The sequence below is a fragment of the Cetorhinus maximus genome, chromosome 20 (genome assembly GCF_964194155.1).
Source record: "Cetorhinus maximus chromosome 20, sCetMax3.hap1.1, whole genome shotgun sequence".
NCBI lineage: Eukaryota > Metazoa > Chordata > Chondrichthyes > Lamniformes > Cetorhinidae > Cetorhinus > Cetorhinus maximus.
The window spans coordinates 74,705,371-74,726,664 of record NC_135898.1 but is presented as its reverse complement, the minus strand read 5'-3'; the positions used below and the strand labels follow the sequence as shown (position 1 = coordinate 74,726,664).

Below are 21,294 nucleotides of genomic sequence, written 5' to 3'. Positions count from 1 at the left end.
CTTCTGCTCCTCAGATGTCCACGATGTGACCGAGGCCCTGGCGCTAAGTCCTAACTTATGCACCGGCATGCAATCACACCAACGTGGACAGACGATTCAGCTGGGGGTGGGGGTTAGGGGATGATTCTAGTGAGCTTGCCTTATAGTGATATGCAGATATTTTACAATGAGGTTTCCCCACATCCAATGGTGGGGAGCATGGCGTGCCATCGATGGGCTGAGCGGACGATCACAAACTGGCTTCATGACGTCGTCAAACCAATTTTTGGCCTTCTCGCCATATTGTCCACTCACGTCACCGAGCATGCCTGATGCCAGTGGGCACGGATGATTCTGTCCCAAGTAGGAAGTTGGATGGGGTGGGGGAAGCTATGAGATTTTATGCAGTTTCCGTAAGCTGAGTGGGAGGTAATAAGGTAGAGTCTTGGCAAGCAAATGGTAGAGCGAAATGGGAGGGCAAATAAGTCAGAAAGGGGGATGGTACATGCTGTAACACAGAAGTGGAGAAGGTAGCAAACTTAGGGTGAAGCAATGCTGTGGAGGTATTTGAAGATCAGGATGAGTAATTCTGAAACATATATAAAATATACTTAAAACTAGCTGATTTCCCAGAGTATTAATCATGAGTAATCTGGAGTCTGGAAGCCATGAGTGTTTTTAAGACATGTTTAAACTGGTCAGCCCCTTTAAGGCAACTATTCGACTACTTACAGGAGCGGACAGCTCTAAATAGGCAAATGCTGTTATGGGGGAAGTTCCAGGATTTTGACCCAGTGGCAGTAAAGGATCAGTGATATAGTTCCAGGTCAAGAAGGTGTGTGATTTGAAGGGGAGCTTGCAGGTCATGGTGCACGCGTCTGCCTGCTGTCCTTGTCCTTCTAGGTGGTACAGGTCACGGGTTTGGGAGGTGCTGTCAAAGGAGCCTTGGCAAGTTGCTGCAACGCATCTTGTACCTGGTGTACACTGCTGCCACAGTACCAATGATGGAGGGCATGAATGTTTATGGTAATGGACGATGTACCAATCGAGCGGGCTACTTTGTCCGGCTAGTGCTGACAGGGAGAGAAATCATGGTGCTTCTCCTGTTTCCAGGCCCCTTATTCCCCCACCTTTAACCCTTCCCCTCATATCCTTTGGGGCACCTGAATTGGGATCCTGAGCCATAGTGGGATTTGAAACAAAAACAAAAATTGCTGGAAAAACTCAGCAGGTCTGACAGCATCTGTGGAGAGGAAGACAGAGTTAACGTTTTGAGCCCATATGACTCTTCATCAGAACTAAAGAAAAATAGAAATGTGGTGAAATATAAGCTGTTTAAGGGGGGTGGGACAGGTGGTGCTGGATAGAGGGCCAGTGATAGGTGGAGGCAAAGGAGAGATTGCCGAAGATGTCATAAACAAAAGGTCAAAGGGGTGTTGATGGTGGTGATATTAGCTAAAGGATGTGCTAATGGTGACATTAAGGGTAGAAAGCAGGATGAGCAAGTGACAGATGGTGGGAGATTTCCAGCATCCGCAGTATTTTGCTTTTATCATAGTGGGATCTAGTTGTTTTATATAGGTTTAGCAAACCTTCTTGGCTTGCGTATTCTATGTCTCTATTTATAAACCTATTGTAAACTCAGGTTTCGTTATCATACACTTTATAACCACAGCTTTGTCAGACAATTACACACAACTTGGTTGTTCATATTCTGCAACCAGCTCTGCTTCTTTGAACTTGGCTCTATGCAATATCCGGACAGCGAAATCCAAAAGAGTTGAATCTCACAAGCACTGCAAACAATAATCCAATGTATAAATGAGAATATCTTGAACTAACAGTGACATATTCTATTGGTACATGACCCCTGGTTTTACTAAGTTTAAAAATGCCAAATTTTCCAGTAAATTAGCACCAAGCAATGCATCTGCTATTTCCACCCACACAATGGGCAGGTTAACAGAAAAAATTACATTTTGCAATGAGTGATAAACATTTTCTCACTTTAAGTTGAAACTCACCACATTTACAAATGCCTGACATGAAGCACATAATAGGAGAGCAGAGTACTGCAGATGTTGGAAATCTGAAATATAAACATAAAGTGCTGGAAATACTCAGCAGGTCAGGCAGCTTCAGTGGAGAGAGAAACAGAGTCAATGCTTCAGGTCCACGATCTGCACTAGTTCTGATGAAGGGACACTGACCTCTGTTTCTCTCTGCACAGATGCCATCAGACATGCTGCGCATTTCCAATATTCCCCGTTTATGTTGGAGCAAAAATAACCGGTTTTGCCAGCCCTGCAAAAAGCAATCAGACTCTTGTGAGCCTCTCATTACCCTTCAGCAAGAAACCCAGCAACAGCTGCCTGAGACTTGGTTTGGCATAACATTAAACATGAATTTCAATAAAAAAGTTAAGGTATGAAGAAAATATAAACAACTTGCTGAGCAAATTTAAAAATGCCAATGTCAAAGCAATAAATTGATAATTTAATAATGAGGAACTAACAAAAATGACCATTAAAAAGTGCCAAGCAGCAGAGCTAACTAATAAAACCTTTTTTACCTTTTCACTTAAGAAGCAGAGCTGGAGAGAGGCAGGCTCGGCCCCAAGTCCTGGTCACCAGGGACGGGGGAGAGGACCTGGGCTGATCTAAGAAGTTGGGTTTAACTAACATCAGCCTTGCATTCACCTCCGTTGGCACAAACTTTGAGCTGGCCTTGACGGAATTCATATGGAAGTGGGGGCGTGAAGTAGTTGTCTTTCAGCCTCAGTTTTCTTTCTCTCCCCGCCCCATAGATAGGTTTGTGGATAGGTTTTTGGAGAGGGAGGAGGAGGGGGAGGGTGTTCCCCCCACCCCGCTACAGTGAGCAGTGCGTGCGTGTGCATGTGTCCGATTCACTCCCAGCCTCATGGTTCTCACCCTCACTCACCTACTCACACTCTGTCCCTCTCTCACTCACTCATACACTCATTCACTCACTTACTCCCACTCTCACTCACCACCGAAGGGGACTGAGGTTGGGATGGAAATTAGGAACGTAGAACCCTTGGAAGAACACATTCAGAACCAAAACTAGAGCCATCTGTGGAGGAAGTAAAGCCTAAGCCTGTGATGGAGGTGAAAGTTGCTGAGAGCCCTATGGTAAAATCTACATCCACTCCACTTGCCCATCCAGCACCTATTGTAGCTGAGGGTTCCAGGATGATCTCCTGGGCTTCAGTAACAAGTAAGAATCTGCCCAGTAGTGGCACTGTCCCTACCACAGGAATTCCACCTCATTTTGTCAAGGCCCCAACTGGAGGCAAAGCCAGAAATACAGATTCCACCCCCAAGGCCTTGTGATCAGCAAATTAGGGAACTAGAGGGTGTGTCAACACAGGGCTCCAGGCCAGGTCACAGTAAAGATAAACAGGGGATACAGAAATGCAGCACGCAACCCGATACCCAGACAGTGATCAATTATTTGTCGGGACCTGCCTCATGATACTGATGAGGTGGAGCTGGAAGAATTTTTCACAGAGCAGGCAATGTGGTGGAACCATGTGTTAAAACCAAGAGTAGCGGCTGGAGGGAATCAAGAACACATCAAGGGAAGAGGGTTGGGAAGGGCCAGAGAGGTGAGGTACTAGGCGCTTTACCTCTTAATTTGCGCTTCAGCAGCCTCCAGCCAGGTCTGAAGGAAGAAGAGTGAAGATTAAGGAAGTGGCACTTGACAACGAAAAAGCCAAAACAGAAGTCCAGAAGGTGGGCAAGGAGGGTTGTGGAATTTGGCTTATCTTACTACTCAGCCCATGATTACTGTTGTTCAGAATAACAGTAATCATTTGTCAATTAGCCTGCACCAGGGTATGCACCAGGTTGGTTGCTTTGGACACTGTCCATCCAGATTGGCAGGCTACTTGGTCAATGAACCCAGGTTCCTCTAGAGGCACAGTCCTGATGATTAGCACCATGTGCGCCCCTATCGGGTCCTGGGTGTTGAGCCTCGAATGCTGTTGGAGCTGTACTCATCCAAGCAAGTGGAGAATATTCTATCACACATCTGACTTGTGCTTTGTAGATGGAGGTCCCTTTAATGCTAATTGCCTTGAGTTCTGAGGTCAATTAGAGGCTAATTACTGTTGTTCTGGGAGATTTACAGATTCAGAGGTTGCAGCACCAGGTCAAAAGAAATCAACATTACACGTCAATTTCTCTTCATTTAAAACAGAAGTACTTTTATTAATAGGATGGGCGTGATAGATACTTGCTAAATACAAAGGGTTTCATTTACACACCGATAACCTCCCAATGCATTGTGCGTGGTAGGACGGGTGATAAGTTAATTTATAAGGCATGACTGTTAATCCATATATTCTGCCAAGGTGAAGTTGTGCCTCTTCAAACCAATGAAATATAATAAAGAATGTAAAAGAAAGTGTTAAAATTTTTGACATTTTCATTTTGTATCTTTGTTATGGGGAGAATTTTCTGAATCTTGGGTGGGCACGTTTCGGCCAATTAAGGCCTGCCCAGCATGGCTGGTAGCGCTCAGCGGGCGAGGGGAGGAGGGAGAGTCGGGGCCTGCATTCTTTCGCGCATGCGCGTAGAAATCTCCCTGAGGCACGGAGCTGCCTCAGGGAGATTAAGTGCCTAATAAAAGGTCATAAATAATAAAGTTAAAAATTATTTAGACATGTCCCCACAGTGTCACATGAGGTGGGACATGTTTATGAATTGAGCAAAAAATATTTATTTATTCAATGCAACCTTCAGGAAATCTCACCCCGCCCGTGGATGAGGTTTCCTGAAAAACACGAAGGCCACTTGGGCTCTTTGCCTGCCCGCCAACCTTAAGGTTGGATGGGCAGCGTCGATAATTACTGTAATTGCTCTTTTAATGGCTTTAACAGGCCTTTGACAGTTCGGCGGGTGCGCAGCCACCTCTGGCATGGGCCCGCCGAACGTAATATCTAGATGACGCACGCTGGCATCGGGACACACACCCGACGTCACTGGGTGTCATTTTATGTGCCAGTGCAGTGGGCCCGCCCCCGCATGCTGACGGCAACATTCTGGCCTACGCTTTTGTGAATAGATTTTTGGGACTTGGGGAGGGAGTCTGGTGGTGGTTGGAGATTGGCTGGGTTGCTGATCCCAAAGGGATCTTAGAGGCTCCCCAGGCAGGCAGACACCTAGATCCAGGCGTCTGGTATAAAGGCACTCGCCTCCTGAATCCACCAAGTCCTTGCCTCAATGAAACTGCAGGAGAACCCAGCAGACTATGGTTAAAGTTGAAAAACTGAATGGCAGTAAGGTTTCCTTATAATCACATTTGAAGTAGGCTGGTCATTCCCCCACCTTTCGGCCTCAGGTAAAGCTGGAAGTGAGGTGAGGGGGGGGTGGGGGGTTGGGGGTTGGAGTCGGATTTGGGACAATAAACAGATTTTGCAGATAACCCAAACCTGCCTTGTTTTTTTTGTAGGTTAAAGATCCCCTTCCCAGAACATCCATGTGGACTTCTCAGTAGTTGGGCTTTGGAAACTCTCAAGCATGACTCATGAATTTCCAACTGTTTCTGATACCCCAGCTGATCAAAATAGAAATATTCCAGAATTTGCGTTTTGAAGAGGTCCTTAAACAAAGTTATACAAAATAAAGTTATTATGCTCGTGGCCTACATGTATGGAGAAAAGAAGCCATGCATAAATTCCACCAACAATCTCACATTTGTACCTCAATATCTGGCCTGTCTTCAGGTTTCTCCTGCTGCATTTGATCAAGAAGGCTTCTTAATTCTTGGCTGAGGTTTGGTTCTAACTCTGGCTCTATCACATATTCAGCTGCAGCAGCTAGTGTAGCCCCCAAAGAATAGACATGAGCCTGAAAATATTAATAACATGTATAGAAAAGTTACAACATTACAATATCTGTTGGCTATTCCGGTACACTAAAATACATACGCGATTTGCCTCAGCTTTAATGTAACTCTCACAGCATTCCAAGCTGTCCTATCAGCAAAAATAAATGACATTGTTTCAGCTTAAGGTTACATTTATTGCCAAACAAAACATTTTATTGAAGTACAGTGTAACAAAAAAAATAAAAAAAGACATTTTATTAGAAATTAAGTATCATTTGATATGATAGTCATCTCAAAAAAGCGTTTTCTTCAGAAAGAACAGCTCATTTAAGAACTTTATTATTTATTCCATCTGGCCCAAACAATAAACTCTAATAATGTATTGAATGATTTATTCCATAAGAGTGCAAAATCTAAACAGTTTTCCCTCCACCTTATCACTTAAAAATAACCACCATGACACCCATGGGTTACTAATAATCTGTTATTATTGTTGCCTTATAGCTATTTGTTAAAGCTTCAAGTATGATTGATGAGGAACAAAAATATTTTAAAAGACAACTCCTCAAGTTGTCAGATTCTCACCATCAGGAAACCTTTTAGAAATCAACCTGTTACAAAGAACAACAAATCAACTGTGAATCCTGCTTGCCAATCTTCCAGTGGGGCACAAGGGCAGAGCATCAGGTATTGTGCAAACAGATTTCAATATGGGTTCAATATGAGCCATATGCTGGGTGTGAAAAGATGCAGGGTTGTGATATCTGGCATAGCAAGAGATTCAAAGAGCAGCCACTGTACCTTAAGAAAGCACTCATTTGACATTTGCTACCTGAATCTACAGGATTGAAGGAAATGATTGAGAAAACTGGATGTGATCTTTCAGTGAGAGAACTAGATCTGATGCTGAAGCAAATATAGGAAAGGGAAGTTATCATCTAGGAATTTAAGGAGGCGCCTTTCCCAAAAGTCTGTTTTTTGCACATTTTGGGAAGAGCTGACACTGTTTCCGACGTGAGTAGTTCATCGGTACAGAGGAAATTATTTATTACGTTGAAAAGATTTGCCAAGGTACCTTGAATATTGTTGCTTCAAGTTTGATGGTAAAATATTGCTGCATTGTGTACTTTCACTTAACAAGCCTCATCTTTATTTTGGGACGCATAATGGTTGTTTGGAAACTCTTTAACATTTCTCATACAATCACAAGACAGACCATATTGGTTCTTGGTGTACCACAAGCAGAAGCATTCCAGCCATGTCTGATATTCACAGGCTAATTTGCTAGAGCTGGCAAAGTGTTGATACTGCCTCCCCAGTGAAATGCAAGCAGCAAAGATGAGACTGTCTAGATCATGCACACATAATTCTCCTGGAGCCTATAGGCATGCTTCACTGCATAAGGCACCTGCCTTCTTGGTTTAGGCATCTGCATGTGTACTCCATGGAAGTGCTTATCCTGTTCCTTGAGAGCAAGGTATTCCTCGAGGAATGGTCACTCTCCCAAGTGCTTAAGATAAGAGCAAAACAACCTTCAATGGCAAAATATGATGGCAATAATGTTCAGATAATATATAATAAAGGGTACAACTCTAAAGAGGATGCAGTAGCAGAGGGACCTGGGTGTATATTTTCTTAAGTCATTGAAGATGGCAGATTGAGAACATGGTTAATGTGGAATACAGTATCCTTGGCTTTATTAATAAGGACATCGATTATGTTGATACTAGTTCATAGGAACAAACGAATATATGAGTTCAGAGCAGAAGTAGGCCATTCAACCCTCCAGGCATGCTCCACCATTCAACAAGATCATGGCTGATCTAACTGTGGCCTCAACTCCACACCTTGCCTACCCCTGATAACCTTAGTCTTCCTTGTTAGTCAACAATCTATCTAACCCTGCCTTAAAAATATTCATTGACCCTGCCTCCACCGCTCTCTGGGGAAGAGAGCTCCAAAGTTTCATGACCTTCTGAGAGAAAAAAATTCCTTTCATCCACAAGGGAAAACATCCTTTCAGCATCCACCTTGTCAAGTCCCTTCAGGATTCAATATGTTTCAACAAGATCGCCCCTCATTCTTCTAAGTTCCTGGCCCAGCCTGTCCAATCTTTTCCCATGAGATACCCCCTCCATCCCAGGTATCAGTGACATGAACCTTCTCTGAACTGCTTCCAACACATTTATATCCTTCCTTAAGTAAGTAGACCAAAACTGTACAACCGTGGTATAACACCCCTACTTTTATATTCCATTCATTGCATTCTTGCAATAAACGACAACGTTCCATTTGCCTTCCTAGCACTTGCTGTACCTACTACTAACTTCTCCTGATTCATGCACCAGACACCCAGATCCCTCTGAATACCAGAGTTCTGCAATCACTCTCCATTTAAATAATATGCTACTTTTTTTATTCTTCCTGCCAAAGTAGACAAGTTCACATTTTCCCACATTAAGCACCATCTGCCAAATTTTTGTCTGCTCACTAAACCTGTGTAAATCCCTTTGTAAACTCTCTACTTCCTCTTGACAGCTTACTTTTCTACCCACCTTGGTGTCACCGGCAAATTTAAGGTACATTTGGTCCCTTCATCCAAGTCATTGATATAAATTGTGAATAGTTGAGGCCCCAGCACTGATCCCTGTAGGCACTCCACTCATCACATCTTGCCAACCCACAAACGGCCCATTTAACCAATCTTCTATTCTTGTTAATATGTTACTCCCTATACCAGCTTGTCTAACCAGCTGACCCCATCCAGCCCCTGAAGCACCTCCTTGCCGCCCCTAGAACCAGTTTTCAAAATACTGGTCAAATGGATAAATTGGAGTGGAAGATTATGCAAGGAGATGCTCCTCCAATCACAGGCCACACCTCTCCCACGTTTGTTGCAATTGGACGAGCAGCGAACACCACCGGTGGTGAGTGGACTGGGGAGAAACAGGTGAGGTGGGGGGGAGGGAGGGATGAGAGAACGAGAGAGAAAGAGAGAGGGTACAAGAGAGCAAGAGAGAGAAGCCGCACAAGATAGCGAGAGAGAGAGAGCGAGGGCGAGAGAGAGAATGCAAGAGAGCGAGAGAGTGTAAGAGAGCGAGAGAGGGAGCACAAGAGAGAACGAGTGAGAGAAAGCGAGTGAGAGAGAGAGAGAGAGAGAGAAAGAGTGCACGAGAGAGAGAACGCAAGAGAGAGTGTGAGAGAGAGAGAGCGAGAGAGTGCAAGAGAGTGAGAGAGTGAGAGTGTGTGAGAGAATGAGAAAGAACAAGAGAGAGAGCATGTGAGAGAAGAGAGAAAGAGCGTGAGAGACAGTGAGAGAGCCTTGGTGGAGGAGGAAGCGAGGGTGGGGTTGTTGCCAAGATGCTGCTGGGGCCCCGGGAAGAAGAGGCTGCCAGGGCCATGGGAAGGAGATGCTGGCTGTGAGACCCCAGGGAGGAGAGGCTGGTGGCACCCTGGGAAGGAGAGGCTGGCTGCGAGGCCTGGGTGTGAGATGCTGTGGAGCCTGGGGTCGGGGGGGGGAGGGGGTGGGGGGTGGGGAAGGGGTTGGCTTGTGTGCGTGAGATTGAGTAAGAGAGTGTGTGTGCATGTGTGCGTGCGTGTGTGTGTGGGAGCAAGAGATTGAGAGTGTGTGTGTGTGTGTGGCAGTGAGAGAGTGTTTGTGTGCGTGTGGGTAAGAGATAGGTTAATTGTCTGTGTGTGTGTTTGTGTGTGGGAGTGAGAGTCCTTGTGTGTGTGTGTGTGTGTGTGTGTGTGTAAGTGAGAGAATCAGAGGGCAGAATCATCCCAGATTTGCCATAAGTGTGATAGAAGTGTGAAAGAAGACATTTTACCTGCTGGCCACAATGGCAGGTTTTTGCCCTTGATCACCTACTTCCCCCTCATTAATTATGCGGCCACAGGAAACCTCCCATCTTGCTGATGGGCAGCCTCTGAAACGCTCGCCATGCTGTTACCTCACCGTTTCCTCACTCTGGCTGCCATATCTAAACTGCAGCGGCGCACACAGTTCTCAATGCTTGCAGCCCAGGACTGCTCCAGTGAAAGCCAAGAAGAGTTCAGTGACCCGTCACTGGAATGCCTTTTGGACGCCCGCTGTGATGTCCTCCACCCCCGCTCTGGCCGCAGGAGGTCCAGCAATCTCACCGCTCCAGCTTGGGAGGTGGTGGCAGTGGTGGTCAGCACCAATGCTGCACAGAAAAGGTTGGCCATCCAATGCAGGAAGAGGATGAATGATCTTACCTGTGCCGCCAGGGTAAGGCAACCATCTTATCACCCTAAACTCACACACTCAGGCCCATCACACATTCACTGGCATCTCACTCACTGCCAACTCAAGGAATATCACCACTCACTTTCTCATACACACCCTCACATCTCCATCTGGCCTCATCTCCTCTGAAGGCTCACAATCTTGAGGCCATGTGCACAGATCAACATGTGCCATCCCCCACCCCACACACACATTGGGATACCCCCCTTCCCCAGTACAGCCCTCTGCCTGCAGCCTCTTCCCTTGCCTGAGGCCACTTCTCCCCTTTCTCCAAGCAAGCCCTAGTCCTGCAGCCATTGAAAAGCCACCCCCACCTTATGACTGGTCTGGTAGGTAGAGACCTGCCCATGAGCCCCCCTAAAAGTGATGTGGTGCTGCCTGCAAAGCCTGGCACTGATGACCATGAGTGCTGCCTGAAGCAAGGTAGGCAAACATTGAAGTCTCAAGTGAAGTGCAGCTCGCCAGGTGCACATCGCTTATGCACAGTTGTGAAACATGTCAGCGTGACTGCCCATTTCACGACAGCGCATAACTAATTATTGGCCTTCTCGCCATATTGTCCGCTTGCGCCCACCACCAACAGGACCGGATAATTCCACTCAAAGTTGTGTATGTATGGGGGTGGGTGGGGGCAGGGGGGGGAAGACTGAGAGAGTTTGTGTTTGGGAGTGAGAATCAGTGTGGGCGGGGGGGGTGGGAACTGAGTGTTCATGTGTGTGTGGGAGTGAGTAAGCATGTGGGAGTGAGAGGGAGCGCGTGTGTGTGGGTGTGGGAGTCAGTATTGGGGGGGTATTGAGTGTGCGCGTGTGTGGGTGGGAGTGACTAAGCATGTGGGAGTGAGAAGATGCATGTGTGTGTGTGGGAGTCAGTATTGGGGGGGCATTGAGTGTGCGTGTGTGTGTGGGCGGGAGTGAGAGAGCGTGTGGAAGTGAGAGAGAGTTTGTGTGTGTGTGTGTTTTGTGGAGGGGGCGTGTGTGTGTTGGAGTAAGAGTGTGTGTGTACATGGGAGTGAGAGTGAGAGTGTGTGTGTGCAGGAGTGAGTGTGTGTGTGATGGAGAGGAGAGTGAGTGTGTGTGGGAGTGTGTGTGTGTTGGAGTGACGGAGTGTGTGTGTGTACGTGGGAGTGAGGGAGTGTGTGTGTGTGGGGAAGGGGTGAGAGTGAGTGAGTGTGTGTGCATTGGAGTGAGAGTATGTGTACATGGGAGTGAGAGAATGAGTGAGTGAGTGAATGAGTGTGTGTACGTGTAGAAGTGAAAGTGAGCATGGGTCTGCCTTACTCCTAGTCTCAGGTTTCTCACTCACTCTCACCACCACATACTCATAACCCTCACAGTGGGTGAGGGTGAGTGAGTGAGCACCCTGCGACTGGGAGTAAGTCTGGTACACACACTCTGACCCTCTCACACTCTGGCCATTTTCATTTAGTAAACTTTAAAAAAAAAACAATTTATTGCTTTGACATTGCTTTATTTTTGCTCAGCAAGTTGTTTCTTTTCTTAATACCACAACTTTTTTTTGAAATGCAGTTTAATGTTGTGCCAAACCTTACCTTTCCAGAATTTGCTCATCAGCCCTTGAGTGAGAGAAAAATGGAAATGTGACCCCCCCCCTCCCACCCCAAGCGAAAAAGTTGGACAAACCTGCCCCACATCATGAGCTCTTATTTTGCATGATAACCTTTGATATGGCACTTTGTCAAATGCCTTCTAGAAATATACGTACAACACATCCGCAGGTTCCCCTTTATCCACGTTGCTTGTTACTCCCTCAAAGAACTCCAATAAATAAGTCAAACGTGATTTCCCTTTCACATGTTGACTCTGCTTGATTGCACTGAGATTTTCAAAGTACCCCACTATAACCTCCTTGATAATAGATTCCAACAATTTCCCTACGACACATGTTAAGCTAACTAGCCTGTGGTTTCCTGCTTTGTTTCCTTCCTCTCTTGAACAGAGGAGTCAGAGTCACCATTTTCCAATCTGATGGGACCTTTCCTGAATCTAAGCAATTTTGAAAAATTCAAACCAATGCATCTACTAGCTCAACAGCCACTTCTTTTAAGACCCTAGGATGCACTCCATCAGGTCCTGGGGATTTGTCAGCCTTTAGTTCTAATAGTTTTCTCAGTACTCTTTCCCTAGTAATTATAATTGTTTTCAGTTTCACACTCTTTCACCTCCTGATACAAAATTATTCCTGGGATGTTATTTGTTTCCTCTACAGTGAAGACAGATGTAAAATATCTGTTCTATTCACCTATCATTTCCTTATTTTCCATTATTAATTCCCCATTTTCAATCTCTAGAAGACCAATGCTCATTTTACTTACTCTTTTCCTTTTTAAATACCTGTAGAAACTCTTATAAATTATATTTCCAGCTAGCTTTCTCTCACACTCTAATTTCTCCCTCCTCATTAATCTTTTAGCCATTCTTTGCTGTTCTTTGTATTGTCAAATTTTCTGACTTGCCGCTCATCTTTCCAGAATTATATGCTTTTTCTTTTGATTTGATACTATATTTAATTTCTTTAGTTAGCCAAGGATGGTGTGTCCTTCCCTTAGAGTATTTTTCTCTCACTGGAATATATCTTTTCTCAGTATTCTGAAATATCTCCTTAAATGTCTGCCACTGCATCTCCATTGACCTATCCCTTAACCTAATTTCCCAGTTCACTTTAGCCAGTTCTGTCTTCATGCCCTCATAATTGCCCTTATTTAAGTTTAAAACATTAGCCTTAGATCCACCCCTCTTTCTCTCAAACTGAATGTGAAATTCAATCATATTATGATCACTGCTACCTAGGGGCAGCTTCACTATGAGGTCACTAATTAATCCTGTCTCATTGCACATTACCAGATTAGTTTAGTCTGCTCTATGGTTGGTGCTGAAATGTGCTGCTCTAAGAAGCTGTCCCGAAAACACTCTATGAACTCATCATCCAGGCTACCTTTGCCAATTTGATTTGTCCAATCTATATATAGATTAAAATCACCCAGGATTATCGCTGTGCCTTTCTCACAAGCCCCCATTGTTTCTTCCTGTATACCCTGTCCCACAGTGTGGTTACTGTTTAGGGGCCAAAAAACCACTTTCTTCCCGTTCTTCCTAAATAACATGTGTCTTGAATATTCAGGTCCCAGTCTTTCTCATCCTGCAACCATACCTCTCTAATGCTTATCAGGTCATACCTATTTATTTACATTTCTGCTGTCAATTCATCTGTTTTATAATGAATGCTATGTGCTTTCAGAGGCAGAGCCTTTAATTCTGTCTTTTAACTTTTTTTGTAACCTCTAGCCTTATCTGCTGGCGCACTCTAAGTACACTCGGTCCCTTCCTGCCATGCTCTGATCATCATTTCCCCTTTTTCTACCTTGCTCTTTTGGCTTGTCTTCTCTATTTAATTTATCACATTTTCCCAAACTTGATCCCTTGCCCCCACTATTTAGTTTAAAGCCCTCCCTACCACCTGAGTTATATAATTTGCCAGAATACTCGTCCCAGCACAGCTCAGGTGAAGACTGTCCCAACTGCACAACTCCCACTTTCCCCAATACTGGTGCCAGTCCCTCACGAATTGAAACCCATTTTTCCCCCACCAATCTTGGAGCCACACATTTAACTCTCTAATCTGATTTACCCTATGCCAGTTTGTTTGTGGCTCAGGTAGTAATCCAGAGATTATTACCTTTGAGGTTCTGCTTTTTAATTTAGCCCTTAGATGTTCATACTCTCTCAGCAGAACCTCTTTCCTAGTTCTACCTGGGCCTTTGGCATTGACCATGACCACTGGATCCTCCCCCTCCTACTGCAAGTTCTTCTTTAGCCTAGAGTAGATGTACTGAACCCTGGCACTGGGCAGGCAACACAGTTGCCTGGACTGCCACCCTTGACCGCAGAGAACAGTATCTATCCCCCTGACTATATTGTCTCCAACTACCACTACATTCCTAATAAGTCTGAGTGGCTTCCTGTACCATGATGCCATGGTCAGTTTGCTCAACCATCCTGCAGCCACCACTTTCATCCATACAGGTTGCAACAATCTCGAACCTGTAGGATAACTGCAAAGGCTGAAACTCCTCCACTTTTACCTTCTGGGTCCCCATACCTGCCTCACTTGCAGTCATGCCCTCCTGTCCCTGACCACTGGCCAAATCAGAAGACCCTATCCTCAGGGTGTGTCTGCCTCCTGGTACAAAGTGTCCAAGTAACTATCCCCCTCCTTGATGTATCGCAGTGTCTGCAGTTTGGCCTCCAGCTCAATGACGCTGAGCTGAAGCTCCTCAAGCCGCAGCCACTTACTGCAGACATGCCTGTCATGGGTCACCATGGTGTCCGGGAACTTCCACATTCTGCAGTCACAACACACCATCTGCCCTGCCATCTTTACGTGTTAATTAATTTATTCTTAATTAATTTATAATTTATAAGCACTGCTACTCTGAATAACCTTTACTATTGCTAGTAAACCTTATTACAACTAGTTAAAACTTGCAATTATGAATAAATTATCCAAGTTTTGAAGATAAATGAGCAAAATATTCACCAAGCAATTATTTATTTGTTTTCCTGTGATGTCACACTTTGATTTCTTTCAGAACATGACCAAAAATACAAGGGTTCAGCCTTAGCTGGAGTACTGTGTCCAGCTCCGGGTGCCACACTTTCAGAAAGATGTAAAGGCATTGGAGAAAGTGCAGAAAAGATTCACAAGAATGATTCCAGGGATGAGGGACTTCAGTTATGAAGACAGCTTGAAGAAGTAGGGACTGCTTTCCTTGGATAAGAGAAGTCTGAGAGGAGATTTGATAGAGGTATTCAAAGTCATATGAGGTCTGGACAGAGTAAATAGGGGGAAAAAATTGTTCCCACTCGTAAAAGGATCGAGAATGAGGGGGCACAGATTTAAAGTACTTGGAGAAAGAAACAAAAGCGACATGAGGAAAAACGTTTTCACTCAGCGAGTGGTTAAGGTCTGGAATGTACTGCCTGAGAGTGGGGTGGAGGCAGCTCAATCGAAGCATTCAAAGGAACTTGGGCTGTTTTCTGGAAAGGAAGAATGTGCAGAGTTATGGGGAAAAGGCGGGAGAATGGCACTAGGTGAATTGCTCATTCAGACAGCCAGTGCAGATATGACGGGCTGAATGACCTGCTTCTACGTTGTAACAATTCTGTGATTCAGTGAAACGCAAGATATAATAGAATAACACTGCACCAAACTAAATGCAACAAAAGGCACCCATAAAGCCAAAAATACTAGCGGCTTGCATTGAGTCAAACACCAGTTAAACAAGAAAACAACAGCCTGCACAAGTGGAATGTTGCCAAAGACCTGAAGGAACAGTTCCCAATGTAATATTAGGGTGTTTGGGACTCAGGAAACCATGCCACACACATTATGATATAGAGAGTCACATGGGAGTAGTAGATGTGCAGTGTTGAGTCTGGTAGAAGTCAGCATGAAGATAGCACCGAGTCAGGGCTGTATCCTGTAGATATGCATATAGTAACATGTTATTAATAAACAGTTATTGTTCAACCACACAAGCTGCTAGACCTCTTCTTGAGGCAACATGCAACCTTACCACACCCAGCACTTGGAAAATGCTTGGGAGGGGGTTCAAGAGCACCCTGTGGTTTGGGGAGCAGTTAGCCCCAGGAAAGGAACACTTTCCTTGTGGAGGCCTGAGCAGGAAACCCATAGAGAAAGCTTATAAAACAGATCCAGAGCCTTTTTGGCCTCTTTTGACCCCAGATCCTCTTCTCGCTGAGTTAGCCTGAGGAGTGAAGGCCCAGGCAGGGTTCTCGTTAAGATTGCTGTTGTGCCCAATGATATAATTGGAGTGCAATCTGTTTGTTTAAAGGACCCGTTGGCTTGAATTTTCAGCTCAGCGGGTGGGGCGTGATGGGCGGGCCCGGGAGTGGTCGGGAAACAGACCGCCGACCGCGATTGGCCTCCGAACATGACTTCACACTGGCTGGCCAATTAGCAGCCAGCCAGCGTGAAATGTGCACTGATACGATCAGCACTGCCCGGCTTGGGGGTGGGAAGAGGGCGAGCGCTGAAGTCTGCGCAACCGCAGGGGAGCGCAGGGTGAAAGTTCCCTGAAGCTGCCTCAGGGAGCTGAAGAATTTAAATACAAAAAATAAAGATGTTAAAAATCGGGAAAAAATACTCATGCATCAGAAACAGTCACCCATACATATACAACATGAAAATTCTGTCCAAACATTTTTATTACTTTTTTAAATTTAATGACGGAAACCTCATCCCGCCCTTGGATGATATTTCCTGAAAAATGCAAATGCCGTCTGGCCGATTCACCTGCCCGCCAACCTTAAGGTTGGACAGGCAGTGAAAAATCCCAGCTGACTGAGCTGTTAATGCGCTTAGTAGCCCTCTGAATTGATGGTGGGTTCGCTCCCGAGTTTAGCGCGTGCCCGCCAACTGAAATATCCCGCGAGTGCGCGACATCGGGATGCTCACCCAACGTCATTGCACGCTAGTTTACGCTCGAGCGTGTCAGGCGTGCACTTGCACACTGAGCAAAAAATTCTGCCCAGAGTGGGATGAGTGTCCTGCAGTCAGCATCGCGGTGAAGCAGTCTGGGAAGAGTGTCCTGCAGTCAGCATCGCGGTGAAGCAGTCTGGGAAGAGTGTCCTGCAGTCAGCATCGCGGTGAAGCAGTCTGGGAAGAGTGTCCTGCAGTCAGCATCGCGGTGAAGCAGTCTGGGAAGAGTGTCCTGCAGTCAGCATCGTGGTGAAGCAGTCTGGGAAGAGTGTCCTACAGTCAGCATTGTGGTGAAGCAGTCTGGGAAGAGTGTCCTACAGTCATCATCGTGGTGAAACAGTCTGGGAAGAGTGTCCTGCAGTCATCATCGCAGTGAAACAGTCTGGGAAGAGTGTCCTACGGTCAGCATCGTGGTGAAGCAGTCTGGGAAGAGCGTCCTGCAGTCATCATCGTGGTGAAACAGTCTGGGAAGAGTGTCCTGCAGTCATCATCATGGTGAGGCAGTCTGGGAAGAGTGTCCTGCAGTCATCATTGTGGTGAAACAGTCTGGGAAGAGTGTCCTGCAGTCATCATCGTGGTGAAGCAGTCTGGGAAGAGCGTCCTGCAGTCATCATCGTGGTGAAACAGTCTGGGAAGAGTGTCCTGCAGTCATCATCGTGGTGAGGCAGTCTGGGAAGAGTGCCCTGCAGTCAGTTCTTGTTGAAACTAACAACAGTGACATCAAAAGACAGCATGAGAGAGCGGCGGAGAGATCAGAACCAGCATGAGTGCGGGGAAGCTTCAAAAAGTGATGTCAGCACAAAGGTGAGAGCTGATTGGTGAGTAGTTGGTAAGTGTTTTTTTCCAGTTTTTCTCCAGTTTAAAATAGATTAAGCTAAGGAAAGGTAAAGAGGTCTAGTTTTTATTTAAAGTACATAAATAATTTAACTTTTTTTACTGTATTTAACTTAAAGAAAGGGTTTTTTTTCAACTGGAGGCATGGCGGGGCAGGTCAGTCCTGTGTTATGTACCACCTGCAACATGTGGGAAGTCCTAGATGCTCCTTGCGCTCTGACTGGCCACGAATGTAGGAACTGCCACCAACTGCAGCTACTTGAGCTCCGGGTTCCAGAGCTTGAGCGGCAGCTGGAGGCACTGAGGTACATCCGTGAGGCTGAGAGTTTCGTGGATAGCACATTTTTAGACATGGTCACCCCACAGCTTACAGAAGTGCAGACAGAGAGGGAATGGGTGACCATCAGTCAGAAGAAAGGTGACAGGCAGGTAGTCAGGAAATCCCCAGGGTGCATCTCGCTCAAGAACCATTTTTCTGTGTTGGAAAACGATGAGAGTGATGGTTCCTCTGGGGAGTGCAGCCACACTCATTGCACTGTGAGTGGCTCAGCTGTGCAGGAGGGTAGGAAAAAGAGGGGAAGAGCAATAGATGTAGGAGACTCCGATAGTAAGGGGAACAGACGGGCGTTTCTGTGGCCGTAGATGTGGCTCCAGGGTGGTATGTTGCCTTCCTGGTGCCAGGGTCAAGGATGTCACTGAACGGCTACAGGGCATTCTAAAGGGGGAGGGCAAACAGGCAGAGATCGTGGTACATATTGGTCCCAACGACATAGGTATAAAGAGGGATGAGGTCTTGCAAGCAGAATTTAGGGAGCTAGGAAGCAGATTAAAAAACAGGACCTCGAAGGTAGTAATCTCTGGATTACTTCTGGTGCCACACGCTAGTGAGTATAGAAATAGGAGGTTAGTCCAGATGAATGCGTGGCTGGAGAGATGATGCTGGAGGGAGGGCTTTAGATTTCTGGGACATTGGGGCCGTTTCTCGGGGCAGTGAGACCCGTACAAGGCGGACGGGTTGCACCTGAACCAGAATGGGACCAACATCCTTGTGGGAAGGTTTGCTAGTGCTGATGGGGAGGGTTTAAACTAACTTGGCAGGGGGATGGGATCCTGAGAGGAGGTTCAGCAGGGCGAGGTGCACAGCCAAAATTAGAAGAGAGAACAAGTGAGGCTGTTGGGGAGGGTTTAAACTATCTTGGCAGGGGGATGGGATCCTGAGAGGAGGTTCAGCAGGGCGAGGTGCACAGCCAAAATTAGAAGAGAGAGCAAGTGAGTCTGGAAAGCATAGAAACTATAGGCCAGTTAAGGCACAAGGGAGTTTGGCAAGGTTGGGTGGTATTTATTTTAATGCAAGGAGTCTGACGAATAAGGCAGATGAGTTGAGGGCACAAATTAACACATGGATGCATGATGTCATTGCTGATACAGAGACATGGTTGAGAGAGGGGCAGGATTGGCAGCTCAATATTCCAGGATATTGGGTCTTCAGGCAAGACAGGGAAGGAGGTAAAAAAGGAGGGGGTATCGCAATATTGATCAAGGAATCAATTACATCAGTAAGGAGGGATGACATCTTAGAAGGCTCCTCAAATGAAGCCATATGGGTAGAAGTGAAAAACAAAAAAGGAGCAATCACATTGCTGAGAGTGTACTATAGGCCCCCAAACAGTCAGAGAGAATTAGAAGAGTAGATATGTAGGCATATTTCATAGAAGTGTAAAAATAATAGGGTAGTAATAGTGGGGGGATTTCAACTTCCCCAACATTAACTGGGTTAGTCGTAGTGTGATAGGATTAGAGGGAGCGGAATTCTTAAAATGCATCCAGGAGAGCTTTTTAAGCCAGTACGTAGAAGGTCCTGGACTTAATTTTAGGGAATGAAACCAGGCAAGTGGTAGAGGTATCAGTGGGGGAGCACTTTGCAGATAGTGATCACTACTCCGTTAAGTTCAAGGTTGTTATGGAAAAGGACAAGGATGGGCCAGAAATCAGATTTCTAAATTGGGGGAAGGCCAATTTTAATAAGATCAGTTATGATTTGGCCAGAGTGGACTGGGAGCAGCTACCTTTAGGTAAATCTGCGTCAAAGCAGTGGGACTCATTCAAGAAGGAAATAGGGAGAGTACAGGGCCAACATATTCCAGTAAAGACAAAGGGTGGGGCCAACAAATCCCAGGAACCCTGGATGTTGAGGGATATGCAGTATTGGATAAAGAGAAAAAGGGAGGCTTATGGCAGATACTGAGAGCTCAAAACAGTGGAAGCCCTAGAGGAGTTAGAATGTGTAAGAAGGAACTTAAAAAATAAATTAGGAGAGCAAAAAGGGGGCATGAAGAAACATTGGCAGGTAAAATAAAGAAAAATCCAAAGCTATTTTACAAGTACATTAAGAGTAAGAGGATAACTAGGGAAAAAGTAGGGCCCATTAAGGACCATAGTGGTAATTTGTGTGTGAGGCCGGAAGACGTAGGTAGGGTTCTAAATGAATACTTTATATCAGTGTTCACAAGTGAGAGGGACGACGAGGGTATGGAAATCAGGCAGATGGACTGTGAAATAATTAAAGAAATTAGCATAGAAAGGGAGAAGGTTCTAAGTGGTCCAGCAGGCTTAAAAGTAGATAAATCTCCAGGCCTGGGTGAAATGTATCCCAGGCTGTTGAGTGAGGCAAGGGAGGAGATAGCAGGGGTGCTGGCAATAATTTTCAATACCTCTCTGGCCACAGGTGAGGTGCCAGAAGACTGGAGGACAGCCAGTGTGGTACCGCTATTCAAGAAGGGAGGAAGGGATAAACCAGGAAACTACGGGCCAGTCAGTCTAACCTCAGTGGTGGGGAAACTATTGGAAGCAATTCTGAAGGACAGAATTAATCTACACTTAGAGAGATAGGGATTAATCAAGGTCAGTCAGCATGGTTTTGTTAAGGGCAGGTCATGTCCGACCAATTTGATTGAATTTTTCGCAGAGGTGACCAGATGAGGGTAATGCATTTGACGTAGTCTACTTGGACTTCAGCAAGGCTTTTGATAAGGTCCCGCATGGAAGACTGATAACGAAGGTAAGGGCCCATGGGATCCAAGGCAATTTGGCAAAATGGATCCAGAATTGGCTGAGTGGCAGGAAGCAGAGGGTGATGGTCGAGGGGTGTTTTTGTTACTGGATGCCTGTGTTCAGTGGGGTTCCACAGGGATCGGTGTTGGGTCTCTTGCTGTTTGTGGTATATATAAATGATTTAGACTTGAATGTAGGAGGGTTGATCAGTAAGTTCACAGATGACACAAAAATTGGTGGGGTGGTAAATAGTGAGGAGGATAGCCTTAAATTACAGGAGGGTATAGACAGGCTAGTCAGATGGACTGATCAGTGGAAAATGGAATTTAATCCGGATAAGTGTGAGGTGATGCACTTGGGCAGGACAAACAAGGCACGGGCATACACTATGAATGGTAGGACCCTGGGAAGTACCGAGGAGCAGAGGGACCTTGGGTGTGCATGTCCACCGGTCCCTTAAGGTAGCGGGATAGGTAGATAAGGTGATTAAGAAGGCATATGGGATACTTGCCTTTGTTAGCCAAGGCATAGAATGTAAGAGCAGGGAGGTTATGCTGGAACTACATAAAACACTGGTTAGGCCACAGCTGGAGTATTGCGTGCAGTTCTGGAATCCACATTATAGGAAGGATGTGATTGCACTAGAGAGAGTGCAGAGGAGATTTACCAGGATGTTGCCTGGGCTGGAGAGTTTTAGTTATGAGGAGAGATTGGATAGATTGGGGTTATCTTCCCTGAAGCAGAGGAGATTGAGGGGGGACATGATTGAAGTGTATAAAATTATGAGG

The 21,294-nt window shown here is 45.7% G+C and overlaps 1 protein-coding gene across 1 annotated transcript in view; it reads right to left on the bottom strand.

Moving 5' to 3' along the window:
• The window catches only part of kndc1 (kinase non-catalytic C-lobe domain containing 1), a 252,960-nt gene that overhangs the window by 156,934 nt on the left and 74,732 nt on the right, over positions 1-21,294 (bottom strand). The window contains exon 4 of the mRNA XM_078564922.1: positions 5,706-5,852. Within this exon, the coding sequence (XP_078421048.1) occupies positions 5,706-5,852 (147 nt within the window). The remainder of the gene's footprint in view (positions 1-5,705; positions 5,853-21,294) is intronic.